Genomic DNA, 23,641 nt, shown 5'->3' with positions numbered 1-23,641 from the left:
TCCGTGGAGCAAAATGATCGCCGCTCAGCGCGCGTGATCCTGAGCGCGGGAACGCGACATTCTCTCAGCGCACCTTCGCGCAGGTAACAGGGAGAACTTCCGGAAGAACAAGCGGATCGGGTCACCGCTCGAGCAGAGATTTGAGACGACCAAACACCAGGGAGAGATTACCGGGACGATCATGTCGGATCTGAAGAAGAACAAGTTATTTATGCTGCTGATGGATGTTCTGTGTGTCTTAGTGGGTGAGTTTCATCTCCTCTTTCATGCGAATCCGAACACGATTGCGAAATCGAGTTTAATAAGTTCACCTGTCACCTTTTGTGTCTCCTCAAACTTCACAGCGCATGAATGCCTTCGCGTTTGGCCCATTTTTTGTATTTAGAGCCTGCTGTCGATTAAACAATAATGTGGATACGTTCATTCTGTTTCATGTCACTCAATACCGGTACTTGGTAGAATACTACTAATAAAAAAATGTACTTTGTTTTTTTGTGCCTATTTTTTAGGAAAGTTATAGTAATGGAAATGGTTATTAAACTGCCTAAAACGTGGTTACTAAACTTTTACTATAATAAAACCATGGGTAGATTTACAAAGTGGGTGCGATGAACCTGTCACAAAAGCCTGTTGATAATCCACGTTTCTGAATATGAGCAATATTAATAAATATTTGGTGAAAATGTAGTTTTTTGGACATATTGTATTCTTAAATATGCATAGGGTTACACTGTTACATCACGGCACATGTGTCATTTATTGAATATAATGGTACATATAAAAACAGGAGAGCCTGTGAATGCATCATTGCACCATAGTTTCTTTTTTAAAAGGCTTTCTTGATCATTGACGGTGAATTTTATGTGTTTCCAAGTCTTTTTTTTCATTTCATTTAAGCAGTTTTGTAAAGACATCAGTCTTTACATCAAACACCCAGTGTCCTTGTTACAAAACTCTCTCTGAACTCATTATTTCACCAACCACCAATAGGCCACTTATGAGACGAAGCTGACATCTAATGCTCGTGCTTGTTTCGTCAATGGATTCATATATTTATGACTTTTATTATAAATATTGTTTGAACATTGTTGCAGCAGTATCACGTATCATTAGACCTGAACCACCCAGCATCAGCTGAAGCACCCATTTCACTTGATGTACTGTTACTCTGGTGAAATAAAGAGTGAAAGTGTTGTCAGAGGCACTCGGCTGTATCACAGAATAACAGCAGCTCTATTGAAAGTCGTCATAGTAACAATGGTGACCTTTTGGAGAGTCTCAGTTCACTAAATCGCATTTAAACACGAATCAATTCTTGCTCTGTTCACATAAGTGTCAGATCTGAGGAGTTGTTCAGTACTGTACTACGGTTCATCATTAAGGCCTTAATTCACCCAATGATTTCTGACTCATTTCTGAGGCAGTGAAACCCCAAAAGTGACCGAGTAAAAATACTCAACCATAATGTCTTGCCCTGCACTCCAGATTACAAAGTCAATTCACATTTACATTTACGCATTTCCAAAGCGACTTGCATTGCATTGTACTATACATTTGATTCTGAGTATGTTCAATACCCTGGGATCGAACCCACGACCTTGGCATTGCCCCCACGACCTTGGCATTGCTGGTGCCATGCTCTAACCGCTGAGCTACAGGAAAGTTCAAGATGCACCACTGCACAAAAGGACCATCAATCTCGATGCTCTATATGTGAATTGAATTCAAGATCTGTTGCGGAGATGATACATTTGAATGGACTTCTTTAATGCTTATTTGTAGGCCATTTTTTGTTGCATGATAAAGAGGTCTCTAAACATTGTATGACATATCGCTCCCTTAATTCTTTGTAAGTTGCTTTGGATAAAAAATGTAAATCTTTTGCGTTTATTCGAAAAAGTTGACTCGCACCGTTTTTATATTCACTCTTAAAAAAGTTGCTTCAAAAGGTTCTTCGATGCCATAGAAGAACATGTTGGTTGCATGAAGAAACTTTAACATCTGAAGAATGTTTTTGTATCACAAAAGGTTCTTTGTAGCAAAACGATGATAAAAAAGTAAGAAAGAGATTGTTCTTTACAGAACCTTTGACTGGTTCTTTGTGGAACCAAAAATGGTTCTTCTATGGCATCCCTTTTAATCACCTTTATATGTTATAAGAGTGTTGAATAGTTGCTTTCCAAACAGAGACTGATTTAAAATTGACTTTTTTTGGCTACAGTCTTTAGTTTGCTCACTAGGGGACATGTCACATGACACATCTGCCTATTTTTTTTTTTATAATTTAAAGCATATTTTAGTAAAGCACTTCTTTTGTTTTCTGTAATTCACACCTTGCTCTCACCATAAATACAAAAGCCATATAAGTTGGAAAAAAGTTAAGAAATACAAATACTGTAGATCTGTTTTTTGTGCTAAAATGACAGTGAGTTACTAGTGGTCATTTGTGGGTGAAGCAGTTTCTTCAATACGCTTCGAACTATAAAAACATGCTGCCGCAGTGATTGCTTATGGAGGGGTTTTTGTGTCAAGTTGGTGTAGCTGACAGGTAGAACCCACCGCTTTCATTCGGTGGAATAATAATTTGTCTTTCCTGTTCTAAGGGGGCTTAAGATAATGCTTCTCATCCCTGCGTTTGTCTGCACATTCTTCCTGAACTGTTTGGATCTGTGAATGTCTTGTAATGTTTCATGTCAAGACTTGATCTTTGAGCAGGTCTGTTCAAGTTCAGTGTCAGGAAGCTTATGGCTGACGTCCCCGCTGTTCTCCGCTTCACAAAGGATCTGCTTTGAATCTCATTAACATGTCGGACCAGACAAAGCAAATATTTGTGAATGTGTCTGGATATTCAGAAGATTTTTAGTTCAGGGTGGTTGATGTGCTATTGGGTTAGTTGAGTCAGATTTTAAAGGCGAAAGAGTTTAGAGATGCATGTTTAGAAATTGATATAGTATATGGGCATTCAGTCATGTGACTTGGAGTGATACACTATTGCTTTTATAAACCATTGGATTAATGTTATTTTTCAACTTTTAAGTTAAAGCTACAATCTGTAACTTTTGCGCCATCTCTGTTTGAAACATTAAAATGCGGGTTATTATTTTCTTTACGTGGTTTACATCAAACTAACATTTCCCGCGAAATCGTCCCGATTGCTCAACTTGTTACAAATCATTATAAGCTTACCATTTCATCAGGGTGAGGTAAGGAGACATTCAATACCTGACTTGTGTTTATTTTAACAACAACAAAAAAGATGAATTCTGGCTTTCAATAATTTTTGGCTGCTGTATTTGTTTGTGACCTCTCTCAGAGGATTGCAGGTTATTTTGTTGCCAGCTACGATCTCATTCTCCTCCCTACTTCATGTCATATCTTAGCTGAAACGGCAGATAAAGTTCCTCGCTCTGACCTTTGGTGAATCCTTCATGACATCACATCACACATCTGATATTTGGTTTTTATTTAATCTTCCATTAGCCCAACTGCTTTACTGCCTTTAAGCTTTACGGGACCGTTCAGATTCTAACAGCTAAAATGAACTTATTTCCTCTTTCCCATGATGCATCAGCACTTTCAGATAAACTCGTGTTTGTAAGATGCTCATGTTACAGGATAGAGACACTCAGTATTTCCTCTTCCGTTGTTGCATGATTTTTTCCGACTAAAGCTTTTAAAGGAAACACTTCAGCTACTGCCTCTGATCAGAATCCCTAAACGTGACAAGACAAATGTGCAGGATTTTCTCAAATCAGCTGGACTTTGAAGTTTAATAAAAAAAGTCATTGTTTAAAATAAGAAAAGACCCAATCTGATGTTTGTAGTGGGTGAAGTGGTTTTTAGAACTGCTGGTGGATGATGATGGTTAATAAATGTTTTTGTTGTTTTAATGTCCGTACATTCTTCTTTATAATAGGGTTGGAAATCAAGTTCAATTATTTTCCAAGATTATGACAATCTTTTCTTTAATGCTACCTCATTTGTAAATCGCTTTAGATAATGAAAGTAGAAATGCACAAATTTTTTATTTGTATTTACATTTAAATACAAGTACACATTCATGTTTTTTTCAGAAATTCATTGATTTCTGGTTATTTCAAAAGTGTTATGTGTAAATATATATCTGTATATATATTTTAAACCTTTTATTAATTTCTGATAAGCTATTACAGTTCTGCCAAAATCATCTCATCGGTTTCCTACAGATACTATATTAAACATGTAATGCGAGTCCAAATTCAAAGCATCAGCTTTAAATGCTCCGTGTTTCACATAAGTTGAGTTTTAGCAGACGACACTTATCATTTTAACCAGAATAACCCTGGTTGAGGTCAATATCTGATGCAAGCGGTCAGGATCATATTCCACCATTATTTGTCTTTATATTGATAGGTCGAGATATCAGGATGCAGCTGTTAACATTTGGATTGATTTGTTCTCTTGTGCAATGTCATCTACTTCGCCTTTGGAAATCATGAACTCAGTTATCCAAAATCAACATTTGTGTTCAGAGATTTTGTTCCTCCCCTGTCTTTAATGTTTCCCTCCCTGATATGTACGTGGATGCTTTTTAACTCTTTAGATTTTGGCCTTCACGGTTGCCCATATTCCCCCCGGCCTGAGTTTCATTTACTTGTTGAAGAAATTATGTTTGTGTGTGTTTGTGGACACATGCAGTGAAGTGTGCAATGTGTGGCGCGACAAAACTTAATGACTTCCATCATCAACAAAGTTGTGTATAATGCAACCTAATGAGTGTTCTAGTTTGGCTGTGCAATTGGCTATAGTCATAACAATTTGCATACATTATCGGTGTGTTATATCATGCGTGTTGTCATGATTACTTTGTCAGCATTAAAATTAATTTCCAGTTTAAAACGCATTCCTGGGTTTAGCCTGACAAGAGCCCTTCCACAACCATCAAAGGAGACCACCTTGGTGGCCAGCAAACCCACGAACCACGTTAGTCTGGTTTGGGTTTTAGGGTTGAGGAAAAGGCTTGTGTACGTCATGTTTAGCAGACCGAACAGTGAATGAATCAGATAATCTGGTCAGTACTCACGCCACTGAACATCCAGAATGCATGAAAAAAAACCACAGGAAAGACCCGGGGAACATCTGAGCCGAGCGGGAGATTATATTTACACATGAGATAAACCCGAGAACTCCGAATGAAGGAAGTAAAATTTGCCGAGGTAAGAAGAGACAGAAAGGAGGATTAGAAGAGAAAAACAGAGAAGGGGGAAAAAGAGGGGAGATGGGTCTCTTATGAGGATTAGATGTGTCAGGTTAAACCATCTGCTCTGCGAGCACATACCAGTGAGTATTAGTCACTCTCACAGAAAGAGTCGAGCAGAACTGTAGGAGGACTATTACTTAAGATCTCTTCCAAAACCGATCACTCTCTTTTTTCATGATGCACGAAATTACCCATTATGCCTTGCGTATGCACGTGAAGGGCTGATGCTTAAGACTGCTTGATCCCATTAGTTATGAAATTTCCGTGGCTTTTGTGACGGCCTTTTACCGCAAAAAAATATTCGAGAATCTTCATTTTTAACCATTAACCGAAATGTCCTCTAACATAGTAACGTACAAAACGGAAGTGCGGAGCATCGAACAGGAAGTCACTCGAGGTAATGGTGCCCTCCATGGAGATGTCAAGCAAAAGGTTGATAGACTGTATTAAAAGCCATCATAGGCATGCCTCGAACACAGTGGCTGTTCTACACGATGTAGGCAGTTACAACAACTATAGTAAGTCTAAGGTTAATTTGGGTTTACTATGGGTTTAATAAAAAATTCATTGGACGCACGTGGCTGGTCCGAATTTAACTTCCGGTCCGTGTTTGTTTATAATATAACAACTCAATTTATTTTTTATTCATATTATTATTAATTTAAAACTACTCAACTTCATGCAGATCGGCAAAGACTCAAACTGTTAAGTTTGGCACACATAACGTTTGTTTATGTTGTTGAACCGTACTCATCAAAACAAATAGTGCTATATAGCACTAAAAGTGGTTCTTGGCTTGTAATGACAAGTGCTATTTTGAACCATATCTTAGTGCTCAGAGGTTCTCTGGGGTGTCCCAGGTGCTATGTAGCACCGTTTATGTATTACGAACATGCAAAGCCCTTGTATGGCACTTCAGTGGTTCTACATTGCACCGCAGTCATCCCAAAGAACAGCTGAAGAACCGAAGCTCTAAGATATGGTTCTATTTAGCACTAGAAGTGGTTCTCCTATGATAACAACCCAGGAGCCACCGATAGTGCAACATAGCACCATTTGTTTAGAATAGTTCAATCTTTTCCAAAATCGCATGCTAGTAAAGACCAAATGTCAATTATTTATATGATATAATCATAATGATAAGTGTTAAGACAATTTTTTTTAGGAAAAGTGTTTACGAAGTATTTGTGTGTGCTTTGCAGTTAACATACATAAATGTTCAGCAACATTCTAATGCCACACTGATTTAAAACAGCTTTAGAATCAGAGTTATAATAGTTTTGATTTCAGGTTTATTCATATTTCAGATTAGCTTTTTAGTTTTTGTGTTGATTTTAGTTCAATTTTAGGAATATGTTTTTGTCATTTTGTCATTTATTGGTTTATTTTTTATGTTGCTATACATTTATTTTCAGTTTTTGTTTTTTATAAAAGAAATTGTCCTTTAAACTTTTTTCACTTTATTTTTGAAGCAACATTTAAATTTTTCCTTCACACCGTAAAGAAAAATCCCATAAAATACAGATAATTCCAAGTAGTCAATATTTGATGTGATTTCACCCTTTATGTGAAACCCTTGATGATGATTCTTGAGTATTTATTTTACTGTTTAGTGTTTATTGTAGCGTTCGTGCTTCATTTCATTCATTTTATTTCCAATTCAACTTTGAACTCTTTTTCATAAAAAACATGTAGCAACTCAAGAAAAGCATTTGTTTTGTTGTGGTTAAAAACTGTCAGTTCTGTATAACACAATTTATTTAAGTATTCTCTGAAACTCGTAACGTTCTAGTTCGGCATTTGGCTTTTGTCGTGATCAGAAGCTTTTGTGTGACTGGCATGTTTCCTTCCTGTTAAACAACAGCTGCCAAACGGCAGATATACTGTATACTGTCTCCAGAGCCGTGTTTTAAATCTACTGACAGTGAATGTCTTTAGCGTTGACATCTTCAGTGTGTTTCTCCTCTGATCTACATTTAAGAAGTGTTGGGCTGTATAAACATGATGGAAATAACACTGATTCACTCTATTTATGTGTCGGTTTCTCAGCAGCTCAGCAGTTTTCAAAAGCGGAAAGTTTGAAACAATCAAGATCATTTGATCTCTATTCACTATCGTGTTGTTTCAGACTTTCTTCTGAGGAACACCAAATCAGATACTTTGAGAAATGTCACTGTGGTTTTGTGTTCATACAATGGAAATCAATGGGGTAATTGTTTGATTTTCAACATTCTTCCAAATATCTTCTTTTGTGTTGTGCAGAAAAAAGTAATGTCAAGTTTGGAATGACATGAGGGGGGATTTTGAATGAAGAAAACCCCTTTATAACTTATAGTGTTGAGGGTTAGTGAAAGGCAACGTCATGACATGCAATAAATGTGAATGCAGGGTGTCTTCTAGGGATATTACCACAAGACATCAGCACATTTTTTTTGTATGCTGTGAGGTCAGCGTCCTCTGTTTGTTCTTTAAAGCGTTTCACCCGGGCATGTCTTAAAGACACAGTTCACCCCAAAGTCATTTTCATAATCTTGGCTTTCAGCATGCTGTTAAGTGAATTATTGATGGAACCTACGTGTCAGACGGTAAAAATGTGTTTTTAATTTCATTTTTGGCTTGTTGAAGATAGTAGTGCAGACGCCGTATGATATCTGGTTCCTTCTCTGTAACTGTGGTCTGACTTTAGAGATCCATGTCAAAAATTACTCAGATTCCACATGCAGTCTTGAGCTCATAACCCCAATGTTTTAAGATTTTTTACGATTCTCATGGACCTGGAAATATTTTACAATGTTGATTTTTAGGCTTTATTGAAGTAACCCAAATCAGTAAAACTGTGAAGTAAAACTTGTCTGCAATGAAGAATGATTGCATAAGAATATATATTCATACAGTATAACAGAAATAAGTTGTTTCTCTAAGTTGTTTAAATAAAGATGGCTTGCAACCTGTGAAGTAAAAGTAAAGTACCTAAAAATCACAACTGGTACTTCGCCAGTATTGTGTGTTTGCCATGTTATTTGTGTTATTTTGTATATGTTTATATTACGGTGTTGGCTCAAACCAACAATTGTATTAAGTAACTAGTTTAGGACTGCTATTAAATAGCATTAACCTTAACTTCTAGGCTGTTCATTCAGCAGTATTAGTCATATTGGCCACAATTTTTTTGTCAGTATTTTAGTATTACTCACTCGTCTTTTTACATTTACATTTAGTCAACGCTTTTATCCAAAGCGAGTTGCAGATGAGATAAACAATATAACAAAATAAGGACAACAAAAAAATTGTAAAGTGCAGTAAAAACTGTAGCCAACCAAAAAGCAGAGGAATTTTTTTAAGGATAGAAAGAGCAGAAAAGAAATAGAAGTTGGAACTAATCGGTTAGGTGTTGAAGAGACTAAAAAGTGGGTCGTGACTTGATGGGAAGATGTTGGTCCCATGGCCAAAACCAGGTTTAGGTTTTTGAGAAAGAATCATTGATCGGGTTTTAATTCACTTTAGTTCTTAAGTTCGCTGTGTCAGTGATGTTTGTATCCGAATTATTCTACAGTATTGAATTCCACTATAAGCATTATATGTAAAATGTGGATTTATTTGAAGACTGAAAATCAAACCAATTAATTTAATTAGTTTCATCGAGCAAATTGGAAGCCGATGCTGGAGGTCCTGTTTCAAAATCCATGGCTTCAACGTTCTGTTGCAAGATGTTTATCGCGTCTTTGTCAGCCAACCTTTTTTTTCCAATGTTATCATATCCCTCTATCGTTCAAGCATGCCGGCAACTTCTCTGCGTTTATGTAACCCATCCACATTTTCCATCTTTATAAAACCAGATCTTCATCTTGGCAGTATGCAGTCACATTCTTAAAATTGTTAGAAAACAAAATGGCTATCTCTTTTGGGAACCTCGCTGGCTGGTGTTAAACACGGATACTATTGTAGTCTTGTGTGTATTTTGGCATTGTTGGGTTTGCAGAGACGATTAACATGTATAATTTCACATTTCTCCGTCCATGGGAAACCTAGAACGGAGTCAAAGGCCGCAAGAGTAGCAATCTGTGTCCAATCGTGAGTTTTGGAATGTTTATTTTATCCGGTTTAATCTCGCTTGAAACCTGAGAGACGGATGACATTGCAACAGGCCCCTGGAGACAATAGCGCTTATTTCTCGAGTTTCTGACCCATGCGAGCTTCAAGACAAACGTTTCTTTGGTGCGGCCCCCCGATCACTCGGCACTGTAATAACTTTAAACTATGCCTGCCGTGCGGTCCTTTAGCTGGTAGTCCAAAACTATGCACGAGTCCAGATCTTCAGCGGAAATTTGAGCTCTTGAGATTGCAAGAACCTCAGCGACCCGGCTGTGAAATAACCACTTTAAACATCTTGGTGAATGAATACGAATGGATCTTCGTTAATTAGAAAGTTTCTTTGTGGCGTTCGATTTTTATACCTATAAGAAAGAAGAGCCACGAATGAGATCTCTTCGATATCTCAGTTTTTCTCCTAGACATCACTGAGATTAAATGTAGAGCAAATGAAAACGTTTGCTTATGTCTCCTGTCTCTCAGATATTCCTTCAAACATATTAGATTCGATTCGATTTAACTTTATTTTCATTACACATATACAAGTACAGTGTAACGAAATGTAGTATCATGTCATGATGTAGGAAGGGATGTCTCAGCAATGTCTCAAACTGAGCTCAGATTAGTCAAGTCTTTAATCAAAAGCCAATATTATTAAAGATCTCAATATGAACTCGAACATTTCTCATCATATTTGCACAAATCTAGATTATTGATGATTTATTTGACACCTCCATACTCTTCATGGGTTTGAACAATGCAGTCTCATCTGATAAAAAATGTTTCTATGCATTTTAGGAGAAACATCTGAAACTGAGTTGATACTTAATGGACCACGAAAGCGCAACATCTGAGCAATAACATTTTCTTCGATGGACCGTCGGCTTAGAAATATTTTTAGAAAGTCCAGTTACTTTAAATGTATATGCTATTAATGCTATTCCTGTAGATCATGATAACCCGGTTGTGTTTTAATGCAGGTATCATGTTATAAAACTATTGACGGTTTAACTCGCTGAGCAAGTTAGTTCTCTTCAAACGGGTTTCCCTTCTAGTAATTCTTTAATGGATGTTTTATTATGGAGCTCACAATCAACTACGTTCACATGAACTAATCCATCTTCAGTGTAACAGGAATGGGCATGTTTTATTGCTTGACATTTCCCCATCTGTTCCACAGAAAAATGAATACAGATCCAACACATTGTACTCATTTGAAAGACGCGTGAGGTATGTTTTATTCTTCAACCACATGTCATTCTCAAAACTTCATTACACTAACATGTGGTGTGTATTGTCAGGACAAAAAGTTTGAAGAGAATCTTGCTGCTCAAGTTACAGTTGATATGTTTATACAGTAGATACAGGAACAGTGTTGGGCACGTTACTTTAATAATTCTGTAACTCCGTTATTATCTCAATTACTATTTGTGAGAAGTAACTAGTAACCTTTTAAAGTAACTAACTACCAGGGAATGTAACTATTGCATTACCTTTTAAAAATGTTCAAATATATCGAATAACTTGGTTGCCCCCAATATTAAATATGTTAAATGAATAAAATGGAAACAAAATATTATAAATTATTTTGATAAAACAATGTACAATAATCTACACTATTTTAGTGTTGCTGTGTGAGAGACACCTATTAAATTCAATGTTATATATATATATCAATGTATTATTATTGTAAATATTCTCATTACTATAATGGAACAATAAAACGCAATTTAATGTTTATTGCACAGACCACAACTGATCAACAAATAAGTCTAAAAATAAATGATGCTTCGAAAGACCATCTTCACAACTGCTAGACTGTACCACTTATTTTCCGTTATTTCCTACAAAAGTAGACAGTTTAATACCAAGAAGTGCTCTTAACGTTTTGACTGTGTTCCAGTATGATAGCGGGAATATTTAATTCCTCGCAATTATTGTTTGACAGCGAGGATAGGTTCACTTTCGCTTTGGTAATATTACAGTTTTGTGTTACCCGCAGCATTTTATTCCATCCATTTAAAAAGTCTCTGTGCTCTGCTTCACATTGCCGTAATCTGTTTAACAAACTGATGTGGCATGTGTGAGGCGGAGAGTTAATATTTGAGCAGGTCACAGCGGGATGTTTCTCAGGAGTGATGTTTCCTCACAAACAAGTCAAGGAAAGCAAAGTCTGGTGCATGGTCATTTCAGGTTACATACTATATACACACAAAGAGGTAAAGCACCTGTTCAGACATCGGCAAAATTAGCAAAATAACCCAGACAGACCCTTGCTATTAAACAGACTTTTCCTGATGATACAACGATTCTACTGTAAGCCGTATGTCATCATCTGTTGATGTTTTAAAAAGCTGGGTCACGTTCTGTTTGTCATTCTGGCCTCATAGTTCTGGTATGTTCCGTTTTATATATATATATAACAGTGGGTACGGAAAATATTCAGACCCCCTTAAACGTTTTACTCTTTGTTAAATTGCAGCCATTTGCTAAAATCATTGAAGTTCTTTTTTTTGACCCCATATTGACAGAAAAACACAGAATTGTTGACATTTTTGCGGATTTATTAAAAAAAGGAAAAACTGAAATATCTCATGGTCGGTGGAATAGCACTCCGTTGCCATGAGATCCTAGTCGTCTTTAGATGTTTAATTGAGGCAAAACATTGTCGTGAATTCGTTGATTTGTTATTGTAATTCTCTAAACATTTTTATATATACAAAGCTCCAAATCCTTCTTGTTTTCTCTACATTTAAGAATTATATCTCTTAATTTTACCGCTGCGTTGAATCGATCGGTTGTCTCGCTTCTCTAAACTGCACTTAAACAATTTCCGAGAGTTTCACATCCTTCAGGCTAAACCGATATTTAGCTGCTCTGAGATCAGTTATTGTCCTATCCATGTAATATTGATTCATCAAAAAACTGATCCAAGATTTGCACTCTCACTTGAAGCGTCTTGATGTTTTTCCCACACATTTGGACTTGTTATTTTTACACGCGGTAAAAATAAGATGCTTTTTTAATCTTCAAAGCATTTTGTTTGTCATTGTATGTAAATTGCCTGACGTTTGCAATGGATAACTCTGACAGCCTTTCTTAAAATAATTCATTTGTGTATGCTGTTTATTAAGCTGCGTTAAAAGATAAGCAACGTACTCATGCCAAGGTCTATTGAGCGTTCCAGTTTTATGAGTTCACAGTGGTCGACTCGCCACAAATCTCATTGTCTTGTTCTCACATCCTTTTTAGGTGAGGTTTTACAGTCAGACGTCATTGACAAAATGTCATACATTTTTGTTTACGGTCCTGTGCAAGTTTACCATTTCCTTGTGCAAGCAAAAGCTTCTTAGCTTCCGAAAGACAATGCGTGCTTGGTTCCATTCCGAATTTTATCATGTCTTAATGGAATTTATGTCTGTTCTCAGAAGTATTAATGATGCGACTGTAGACGATTTCATAAACAAACAGCGACATTAATGTTGCCCCAACTTCCGGTAGACAATTGCAAAGAACCAATAACTGTTGAGTATGTTTAATTTAATACGATAAATACACAACAAAATATTAATATAAATCTATTTTAATATAGATAAAATATATTATAACCAAACACAAAATGGAGGTAAATTTCGGGCCAGGCACACGTCCGTTTAGTGAATACATGTCTTCAAACTCTTCTCTTCTTTCACTGACCATTTATTAACATATTCAATTCACATTTATTTGTGTAGCACTGTCCACAATACATGGTTTTAAATGTGATATCATCCACTTCCCAGAAGTTATCTGTAACGAATAATTTCTTAAAAGCAACCTGTGTGTGTACTAGCATCCAAAGATCCTTCTCTTCACACTGACACACACACTTTTGGAAGCAAGAGTGCTTCGAATGTGTCATGGTTAAGTACATCTGGTTCAGTGCTTTTACAGTTTTGTGTGCGGATCCAAGTAATGTAATATATCTCTGGGCTCCAAGGTCTTGATCCTGAGGAAAGAAACCGTTGCTTTGGGAATAGGAAATATGTTGATGAACTGTGGATATGAAAGCAGTTTGCTTCAACTCCTAGGTTTATTTTCCCTCAGCGGCCCGCGAGGAATCCGATCGGCATCTCTGCTGTCGGATGGGAAGAGAGCAGCACGGAAAATTCAGGCTTTGGGAATAAGTTCTCTCACACTGAAATGTATAAATACTCGCTCTGTTGTTTCCCATGACTTTTGATGAACAATAGTTTCATTAAGTTCACGTTAGAAACTTGGATCTGTGCCTTTCCTTGTTTTGAGATAAAGTGGGCATCCGTTTAACAGACTTCTGGTGGCGTGACCCTGATGATAAATCTCACTGATATCCTGTATTCGGGTGGCAAACAGTAAATGTCACTGAATTCTAAATCTGTTTTTAATGTGGTTTAATCCTGAATGTGTTTATGATTTGTTGGTTCCTCTGGATGTAAACTTTCAGATATATTTTGTGCCAATTTCTGTATATTTTTCTGCATTTAGTTGTTTGTTTCTAGTAGTGTAATATAATGATATATAAAATGAAGTCATGCGTTTATTGTGTTGGATGTATCTTTTTAGTTATTGTATTTATATATAGTATAATTATCGATAATTAACGAATCAGAAGCACTGCACTAGACGAAATCTAAATCCTCTGCCCTGATTCTGCTAGACCAAACTGCAGCGTTTGACACTGTCAATCACCAGATACTGCTAGCAACCCTGTCATCTCTAGGAATCTCAGGCTCCTCTATCCACTGGTTCAAATCCTACCTCTCAGGCAGATCCTTCAGGGTGTCATGAAGGGGCTCGCTGTCCACTGCTCACCATATGATCACTGGGGTTCCTCAGGGATCGGTGCTTGGACCGCTGCTTTTTTCCATCTACACGACATCTTTGGGACCCATCATACGGGCATTCTCGCATCACTGTTATGCTGACGACACCCAGATCTACATCTCTTTTCACCCAGACGATACCAATGTAGCAGCTCGCATAACAGCCTGCCTAGAAGACATCTCAGCTTGGATGAAAGAGCATCACCTCCAGCTAAACCTACTTGTGTTTCCGGCACATCCAACGGTGCAACACGATCTCACCATCTGACTTTGCAATACCACAATCACTCAAATAGACCCTATCTCACGGAGCATGTGCCACAATTCCTTGTCCAGGCCCTGGAAATCTCAAAGTTGGACTGCTGCAATGCTCTCCTTGCTGGTCTTTCTGCAAAGGCTATCAAACCACTCCAGCTGGTATAAAACGCAACAGCACGCCTCGTCTTCCAACTGCCCAAAAGGGCTTTTTTCTCTCTCTCCACTGGCTACCAGTTGCAGCCCATATCAGATTCAAGTCACTGATGCATGACTACAGAACTATCACTGGATCTGCACCGGCATACGTTCACACCCTCCCACATCCCATTAAGAACCCTGTGTTCAACCATCGAGTGGCGTCTTTGTATTGCCTTCTCATAAGGGCACTAAATCCCTTTCCCGCTCATTCTCCTTCACAACTCCTTCCTGGTGGAACATTCTTCCTAACTTGGTCCGGTCAACCACATCTCTCATAACCTTCAAAAAACGACTTAACTTAGAATCTCTTCTGTGAACACTTGACAGACGAAAAAAACTAAAACCGATGTAAACCAACCCTCTCTCTTTCTCTCAACAGGTAGTGGTCTAGCTTTGAAACTAGTAATTAGAATTTGTATTACCACCTATTGTACTATTGCTCTTTTATGACATATCGCTTATTACTCCCTGAACTCTCTGTAAGTCGCTTTGGATAAAAGCGTCTGCTAAATGACTAAATGTAAATGTACAGAACCTTTAATTAAACATTAAATGTTGACAATTCTAAAGAAGATTGCATGTGCAACAGAAATAAATTACTTTTTATAGATTGTGTGTAATTGATTTTCATGCATTGTATTAATTATACAAATCAGTTTATTCATTTACAAAATAGTGAATTATGTATTAGGATGTCAAACCATTAATCACATCCAGAATAAAGGTTTGTGTTGATATAATATATGTCTGCTGTGTATATTACTTGTGAATATTTAGGAAATATTTAAATGTATTTATTTATATTTACCAGTAATTTAAGATGTGTATATACAATTAAACATGTTTATTATTTTTTATATTTTCCCTAAATATATACATTTATGTGTATGTTTGGCAATACAAAAAAAAACATTTTATTATATATTTTGAATCAACGTTTTGAAAATAGATCTGTCATTTGAATTTCTCCTAAATGTATTTTTATCTTAATTGCGAACCCATAAATGTGTATTATATACAATTGTGAGCAAAGTATAACATTATTTTTAATAAAAACAATATTCCCCGGAAAAAAATAATTTGTCTTTGTGGTTTAACAAGTCAGCAATCTGACGAAAATAATCCCTCTGTTTGTTGTTTTTAGTGGCGATGCCGTTCATCATCATGACCATCGTTTACAAGCCGTACAAGCGTGGAGTTTACTGTGATGATGAGACCATCCGCTACCCCTACACAGCAGACACCATCTCCCACAAAATGATGGCCGCCGTAACCATTTCCTGTTCGATTATCATTGTGAGTCTCTCTCAGCCAATCACTGATCACCACAAATAATTGCGTAAAGTTCACCTGACACGCTTTAAGAAACTAGTTTTTTGTGAAAACTGTTCTTGAGTTTTTGTTACAGTGGTTATGAAATGTGTTGTATTTGACAGGGAAAATATGCAGGTTGTTTATTCAATATGATTCGTCAGGAGCGAGAGTTCAATTCTTTCATGATGAGTCATTTATGCAAGACAGACTCATACTTTCACTCACTTTTCATTTTCTATGATTCCCGGTAACAAATCTTAGGCAAAACAGCATTGTGAAATCTTTCAGCATACCTCTGAGGCACTGATCTAATAAGTGGTGTTCGCTAAGACGAGCTTTAAAGTTCCTCATGCACGGGGTTGGAGATTTGGGAAAACAGGTCTCATGGGAATTTGTAACCATTTTACGAGGTGGATTATTCATATGAATTTGTACGACATGAAACACGAAAAGTCTGATTATTAGAAAAAAGCAATAATGAAGATTGTTGTTTTTCCTAAACAACTGTAACGTACAAAACAAGATCGATCGGAACCATGATAGCGTACAAATCTAGTTTTAACGATGTTGTTTTGTTTCTAGATCACTTCAGGAGAGGCATACCTGGTCTACACCAAACGGCTGTATTCCAATTCAGACTTTAACCAATACGCTGCTGCGCTCTACAAAGTGGTGGGGACGTATCTTTTCGGCGCCTGTGTCAGTCAGTCTCTGACCGATATGGCCAAGTACACCATCGGACGATTGCGGCCCAACTTTATAGACGTGTGTGCTCCAGACGTCTGCAACGGCTACATGCTAGAGATAAACTGCACGGGAAACCCACACAACGTGACGGAATCCAGGTACACAAGCTTGGGTACAGGAAGGGTCGAAGGTCGTAAACCGCTGACCTAGCATCCTGTATTTGTTTGTTTTTGTCACCTGTTGTTTCACTTCCTGTTTCGCTGGTAAATTTATGCGGCATCAGGTTTTGACCTTTTGCTGTGACCTTTTAGCAGTCATTTTAATTATAGAACAGTAATAAACAGGAAAATAAAAACCCCAGCTATAAATATATGAGGCTATAAATCAGTTCTGGTTGAGTTCGTATTTTTTCAAGAAGATTTCAACATTCTCCATTTATTCACAAAGAATAGCGAGACTGAAATGGCGTAAATAACATCTTTAAACTTCGAATTTAAAATCACTTAAATTTAAAATCTCTAATATGTCATGTTAAACATTTGAGGGCGCCCTTACAAACCAGTGTGCTATGTGTATACTCTTTATAGACTAAAAAGTATGTACTTATCAGAAAAATCTGCAATATTATATTAAATATTTGAAAGAATACCCTCAAGCAAAATATCGTGTGTACACAAAGTCTTCTACTGTTAAGTATACTTGACCGTACAGTTTTACTATCTAGAAAGTGGGCCAATCTAGTCCTTGCAATAGTAAAATTGCAAGTTTTCCAGTACTGGCAGTTCTTACCTAAAACAAAAAATAGTGTATAGTTGAACTTTGAATTGTACTTACTATCTGTGCTCAAAAATATAGTTCCATCCATGTTGTAGTATTCACGTAAATGTTTTGGAAAGATTGCATGTCATTGGCTGTTTGTGATTTTTGACACACGTGGTCACAGACCGAAAAACTTCATCGCAACGGCATACTTTAAGATACTTTACATACTTGAAGATCCTCTTAAGTGCTGCTTTGTTTGATGTGTTTACATAATTTACACTGATTTGAAAGTTAGGGCGGTGCATATTCAATTGGCTCCTCCCCTTTTAAGAAAAGACAATAGGCGTGTTCAACTTGATGTGGCGCCGCAAGTTCCGACAGGCGGATGACATCAAAGTACTTTGTACATCAAATCTTTGATGTCATCCGCATGTCAGATCTTGCGGCGCCGCATCAAGTCGAACAAGCCTAATATTTACTAGTTTATCTCACAGCCTGTAATCTAATGAGAAGCTAATGTGCAGAATTATGTCATCATTAATCCTTGAGAGATTGTTCTAAATGTGAATTTTGTCAATATTTTGAAAAACGAGTTATTCGTGCTTAATTCAGAATAACACAATTTTTTTATTTCATGGGGACTTTAAATCTAATGCACTTGAATGTGTCTTTTGAAAGCTGTGAAAATGATTTACTGTTTCCTCTCTTTCTATTCGTTTCTCGTATCTCCCACGTCTCCTCTGCTCCAGGCTGTCGTTTTACTCCGGTCACTCCTCCTTCGGGATGTACTGCATGTTGTTTCTGGCGGTGAGTATGTGCATCGCTCCTTCCTCTTGGACAATCACGCAGACACAAAACGCAGATAAAGCAGAGCGGCAGGAAACAAAACTGAGACAATACACTCCAACCTCAAACATCCCCAATGTTTTAATCACAGCAGTAACGCTTCATCCAAACATGAGATCACTGCCTTCATTTGGTCACCCTTACACACCCATGACTTTCACTTGTGGTCGGAGACCAAAAACATCATGCATGTAGTTAATATTGTGACTTGTGGGAGGTTTTCCAAATCTGTCAAAAGCGTCTTCATTTGTGTTTCACAGAAGAAAGTAAGCTCTCATGTTCAGACATGTCGAGGTTTTAGTGAGGAGCTTCCCCATGAAATGATTTACCTTCATATGCTTCATGTACTTAAATAGACCTCTAACGTTATTGTGTTTTTGTGTCGCATAGCTTTACGTCCAGGCCCGTATGGCATCCAAGTGGGCTCGCCTCGTGCGTCCCACAATTCAGTTCTTCCTGGTGGCCTTTGCTATTTATGTGGCCTACACACGTGTGTCTGACTACAAACACCACTGGAGTGATGTGGTCGTGGGTCTTCTGCAGGGGGCGCTAGTGGCCGTCCTCACGGTGAGTGAATCTCACAAAAACACAAGTATCAACATTTTATGTACGTGTTTGGATTTGATGCTTTTTTTAAAAGTGAAATAAAATCCAGACGAACCCACAACCTCAGATTTGCGACCATCATGCGTATAAAGCAGCGGGGAAAATTAAGAGACCATTCCAAGTGTTCATTTATTCAGCATTTCTAGATGTACTGTGGTCATTCAAGTCCAGTGTCCGATGAATTTGAACAAAATCAAACCTCAGGAGTGACACAAAGTCATCCAACAGCAATGTGAAAGACTGACAGCATGACAAGACTTGAACACTGCGATCAAAATATCATCAAAAAAATAATTTTCTTAGCAAATATTACTGTTGTATTACTTAAAAGTGAATCTAAATTTGTTTTGTTAGTACTTCACAGAATAAAACCAAAGGATATATATAAATTACATCTTAAAACCAGAAAAACTGATTTTGAAATATCTTATTTTTCCGCAGCTGTCTACACGCTCATTTTATACAGTATTTATCGTAAGACCGTTTCATCAGACGCGCACATGACTTTCGGTTTGTGTTTGGCTAGTGTCTAATAATATAACTAGCCTATTTATATTTTGTTTAATTCAAGTTCATTTTCATTTGTATTCATATTCAACTGTTTAATAATTGTATTAAATAAGCAATTTGTTGAATGGTTCCTGTATTTGGTCGCATTGAAAGAAAGGGTATGAGGGTTGAGCTTGGTATCGCAGTCTAAATAAAAAATATTGTAGAGAAGAGTTTAGCCAAGTAACGGTTCTTCTCGTTTTCTTTTATTGTTATTAGAAATAATGCACAGGCGCTCTTTTGTGTGTACTGGAAGTTAAATTGGGCTCACAAAAGTTAATGTTGGTAAAATGAAACCGTCCATTCAAACATTTTACGTTTACTGAAAAGTTTTCCTTAAAGCTGTAAGTACAACAGCTTTTGAGCCATGTTAGAATAATATAATAATATAATGACAAGTTTAAAGTCATAATGTTGAGATTTTCTTCGTTTATTCTTGTATGACTCATTCACATCGAAATTACGACTTTATTCTTGTATGACTATGACTTTCTTAAAAAAAATGACTTTATTTTCTAAATGCACATTCTCCAATACCACATATAATTCTAATCGTAATGACAATAATAAGCTTATGGATCACTATTATAATCTGTTTGAGGTGAGACGGTTTCGAGCACTTTTTACATGTACCTGTACTTGCTCAAGAACTGATTTACGTTTATTTTTAACGGACAAACAAAAAAGCAAATATCTAAAACTGCATTAATACTTTATTTCTCTCGTCACAGGTGCGATACGTTTCTGACTTCTTTAAAGAGCGACCCCCTCGATGCCAGAACGCAGACACTGCTGAAAACGAAGACACCGAACGCAAGCCCAGCCTTCAGATCGCAGACGCCGAGAGAAACAATCATTACTCGTACAGCAGGCCTGTATGAGCCTGACCTTTGAACTCAGCGCAAGCACGCTCTCACAGAACCACTGGATGATGCATCCTCTTCCATCACTCGTTCACATCGTCTTGTATAACAGCACACGACCCTTCTCAGACGCATACACTGGCACTGACTATACTCCGATCTACAGGATAATACTTCACATTTCATAAAGAGAAAGAGAGCGATTGCATGAACTAACACTGAATATTATCTTTTATACTCATATGACCGTGTTTATTTCGTCATGTATCATGCTTACTCATATACGCCGTGTGCACAGATCGAGTCTAGAACACAATGAGGGACTTTATTGTATGGAAGTACAAGATAGACGAGTTCTGCTGTTTTTCTGTCTTCGGCTTTTAACCGAGGTTGTTCAAGATAAACGGATCATTTTGTCCAGTTTGAATATGAATATACTGGATTACAGTGATTTAAAAAAATAGTTTAAGCAAATGTTCGTATATTATTGTGGCGGTAGATTTTGGGACTTTTTTAAACCGTTTGGTTGTTTTAACTGCATCTGTGTATACACATACATGCCAAAAATCACAGAGAGAGAATATGACACATTTTTTATATATATATATATTTTATGTGAATGCTTCGTGTCATGTAGACTTGGTGTGATTTTGTACCACTGACTAACCACCTGCGTGCCCTTAATATTTGCTGATAGTTTGAGTCACTTATCGTCACCCGATTATCAAAATCTGTAGCGTTTACTCTAGTAAACCGTAGAAAAATTCTTCATTTTAGACCCTTAAACCGTTTTTAAATATTAAAGTATACTGTTGTATTTACTTCAGTTTATCAATTTAAGCGTTAATGCTACAGAATACGTTAGTATACTGTATGTGTATGTAGTATATACTATTTATAATGTACTACAGTAAATATTATAGCGTGCTAGAGTATTTTATTTCCTGTTTGTCTATTTGAACGGACATCAGGACAGATGAGATCAAAGCTCTTGAACAGCTGCCTGCTCGAAACCTTTCGCATTATCCAGTGGTGCAAATGATTGTGGGTAATATTAGCCCATTAAACAACACTGGTCCAGACACACTTCCTGTTACAGTTTTCACAAATGTAAGAACACAATACAACCAAGAGAACACTGTTAAACATCTTTAAGACTTAATCATATGTTACGAAACAGAAAGGACTTTTGTACATCTTGCAAATAACCGTCCTCAAATATAAGACCAACCCCAGGAATCTGTCATCATACATTAGTTTTAACTTTGATGTAAATGTACCAATCCCAGTCTAGCATACAATTAAGGGTGGATAGACAGTACGCGGTTTCTCGCTCTTCTTTGTAGTCGTCCGATCGAAAGTTTTTGTTGCTGAGATCATCTGCTGTCTACTGTGAGTTGCTTATGCTGCAATGTTCAATGGACAAAATATATCGTGAATATGAATGACGTGTACGGGACCGAGACTCCAACATCAGCCACGCTGAGCTTATACTGTATGTTGTGCACTTTCACTCTGAATGGGACCAAGATCATGGCTCACTTTTGCCAATATTTACTAGAACTGGTTTTTTTAAACATTACAGCGGCGTGAAATATTATAACATTATAACAACAACTTCCATTAACGAACACTACTTTTACTTTTCATTTCAAATCCAAACTCTTTAAAATTGGTTTCACGGCTAAATTCACATAAGGGATCAAATTCTGACACCTGATATTTATTGTGAACAATTAAAGCTACTGAACCTACTGAACGTTTCTATTGTATACCATTTGTGAAGTTTGCATCTCCATCAAAAATGTATCCGGACCATTTATTATTTACTTCAATTACTTGTTTGCGTTGATTTTCTCAAGTTTATTGCGAGTGTTTAGCTTATGTTGCACATATGCGTGTTATTCTTGTATTTTGTATTCGGTTATACCTACAACTTTAGATAAATAAAAATCTTTTAGCATCTTGTGTAATGGTCTTTTTTTAAACATTTTCAGTATCTTGTGTTGTGGTCTATTTTGTAAACGTTTTCAAAGTTAGGATGTTTCAACAGTAATAAATCTACGTTTATTTGTAGAGTTTGTTTCCAAAATGAGATAACGGTTTATAAATTATGCTTTTATTATGTAATCATGCTTTTATTGTGTTAGTTAGCTGTATTTTTTTAGTTTGTTTTTGATCAAAATAAATCAAAACAAACTAACTCCAGGTTGATAAATATTGACCGGAATGCACAATAAAAAAACATGAATTTTGAACAATTTTAAACGGTGTTGTCCCATTTTGGAAATAAACTCTTCATTTGTTCCTTTATCAGTTGGCAACACCTCACATTCATTCCAGTGCCTGTAACTTTCTTTTCTTTTTTTAAGGAAAGCATCAGAATTACTACAGAGACAATTGACGAAACATCCACAACTCTTTGTTTAATTTCTGTGTTTTTACTAAGCTACGTTTTTGTAAAATTCAATCCATTGGCCAGAACCGAGCCTTTATCTCCATGACTCTGCAGTCACAGATGTTATCATAAGAATAAGATGCAGTTGTTGGAAATTCTCAAAGAAAAGTTGGGCATGGGTGCCTTTACCTTTATTGTATCTGGTTTGATGTTTGTAGAGCCGAAACAATGAGAAACCGTAAAGACATTTAATAACCTCAAGGTCTCAAAGCAGTGTCATTTTGTAATACTATTGTGTGCCTGTGAATAGACCAGACTGTTTGCATTTGTGCGTTGTGTTTCATTTGTTGTCGCAGGACATGTGATATCCTGCCACTACTACAAATACAAGCTTCGTTTACAATAAAGGGACATTAGCACTGATTCTGAACGGCGTGCCATTACGTTTTAAAATGGCAGCTTCTGGAGCTGATGCTGAGTTTAAGAATGTTCTTCAATGTAGAACATCAAATGAAGTCAAAAACTTGACATTACATTAAAGTGACAGTTCATCCAAAAACAACAACTCTGTCACATATATAGAGGGCGAGCAAATGATGACAGTCTTCCACAACGCAACAGAAGATATTTTTGTTGAATGTTGAAAAAAATAAAGGTGCTTTAAAGGTTCTTCACAGCGATGCCAAAGAAAGGAACCATTTCCACAAAGAACCATCCAGTCAAAGGTTCTTTAATGAAACATCATAACAGAAGAAGCTTTGTTTGACCATAAACTACCGTTCTGTTTCACAGAAGGTTCTTCAGATTTGAAAAATGGAGGGATAAGAAGTACCTTTATTTTGAAGTGTAACTGGCCCCCATTCACTTGCATTGGTTTTGTGTCAATAGGAGAGAATCGGGCCCAGTGCTCTCGCCAACGTTTTTCAAAATATCTTCTTTTGTGTTCTGTGGGAAACATCTTTAAAAAAAGGTTTAAAATGACAAGAGGGTG

General features: G+C 36.8%; 1 protein-coding gene across 1 annotated transcript; it reads left to right on the top strand.

Moving 5' to 3' along the window:
- On the top strand, positions 1-22,215 carry plpp2a (phospholipid phosphatase 2a). Its single transcript, XM_079453210.1, has 6 exons — positions 1-245; positions 15,770-15,921; positions 16,522-16,784; positions 18,138-18,195; positions 18,625-18,801; positions 20,121-22,215. The coding sequence occupies exons 1-6, from the start codon at positions 182-184 to the stop codon at positions 20,268-20,270; spliced, it is 864 nt and encodes a 287-aa protein (XP_079309336.1). The 5' UTR covers positions 1-181; the 3' UTR covers positions 20,271-22,215.
- The last annotated feature ends 1,426 nt before the right edge of the window (positions 22,216-23,641 follow it).

Source organism: Barbatula barbatula, assembly GCF_947034865.1.
Source record: "Barbatula barbatula genome assembly, chromosome: 3".
Lineage (NCBI taxonomy): Eukaryota > Metazoa > Chordata > Actinopteri > Cypriniformes > Nemacheilidae > Barbatula > Barbatula barbatula.
Note: the sequence above shows the minus strand (reverse complement) of the source record. Positions and strands in the feature narration are given on the sequence as shown.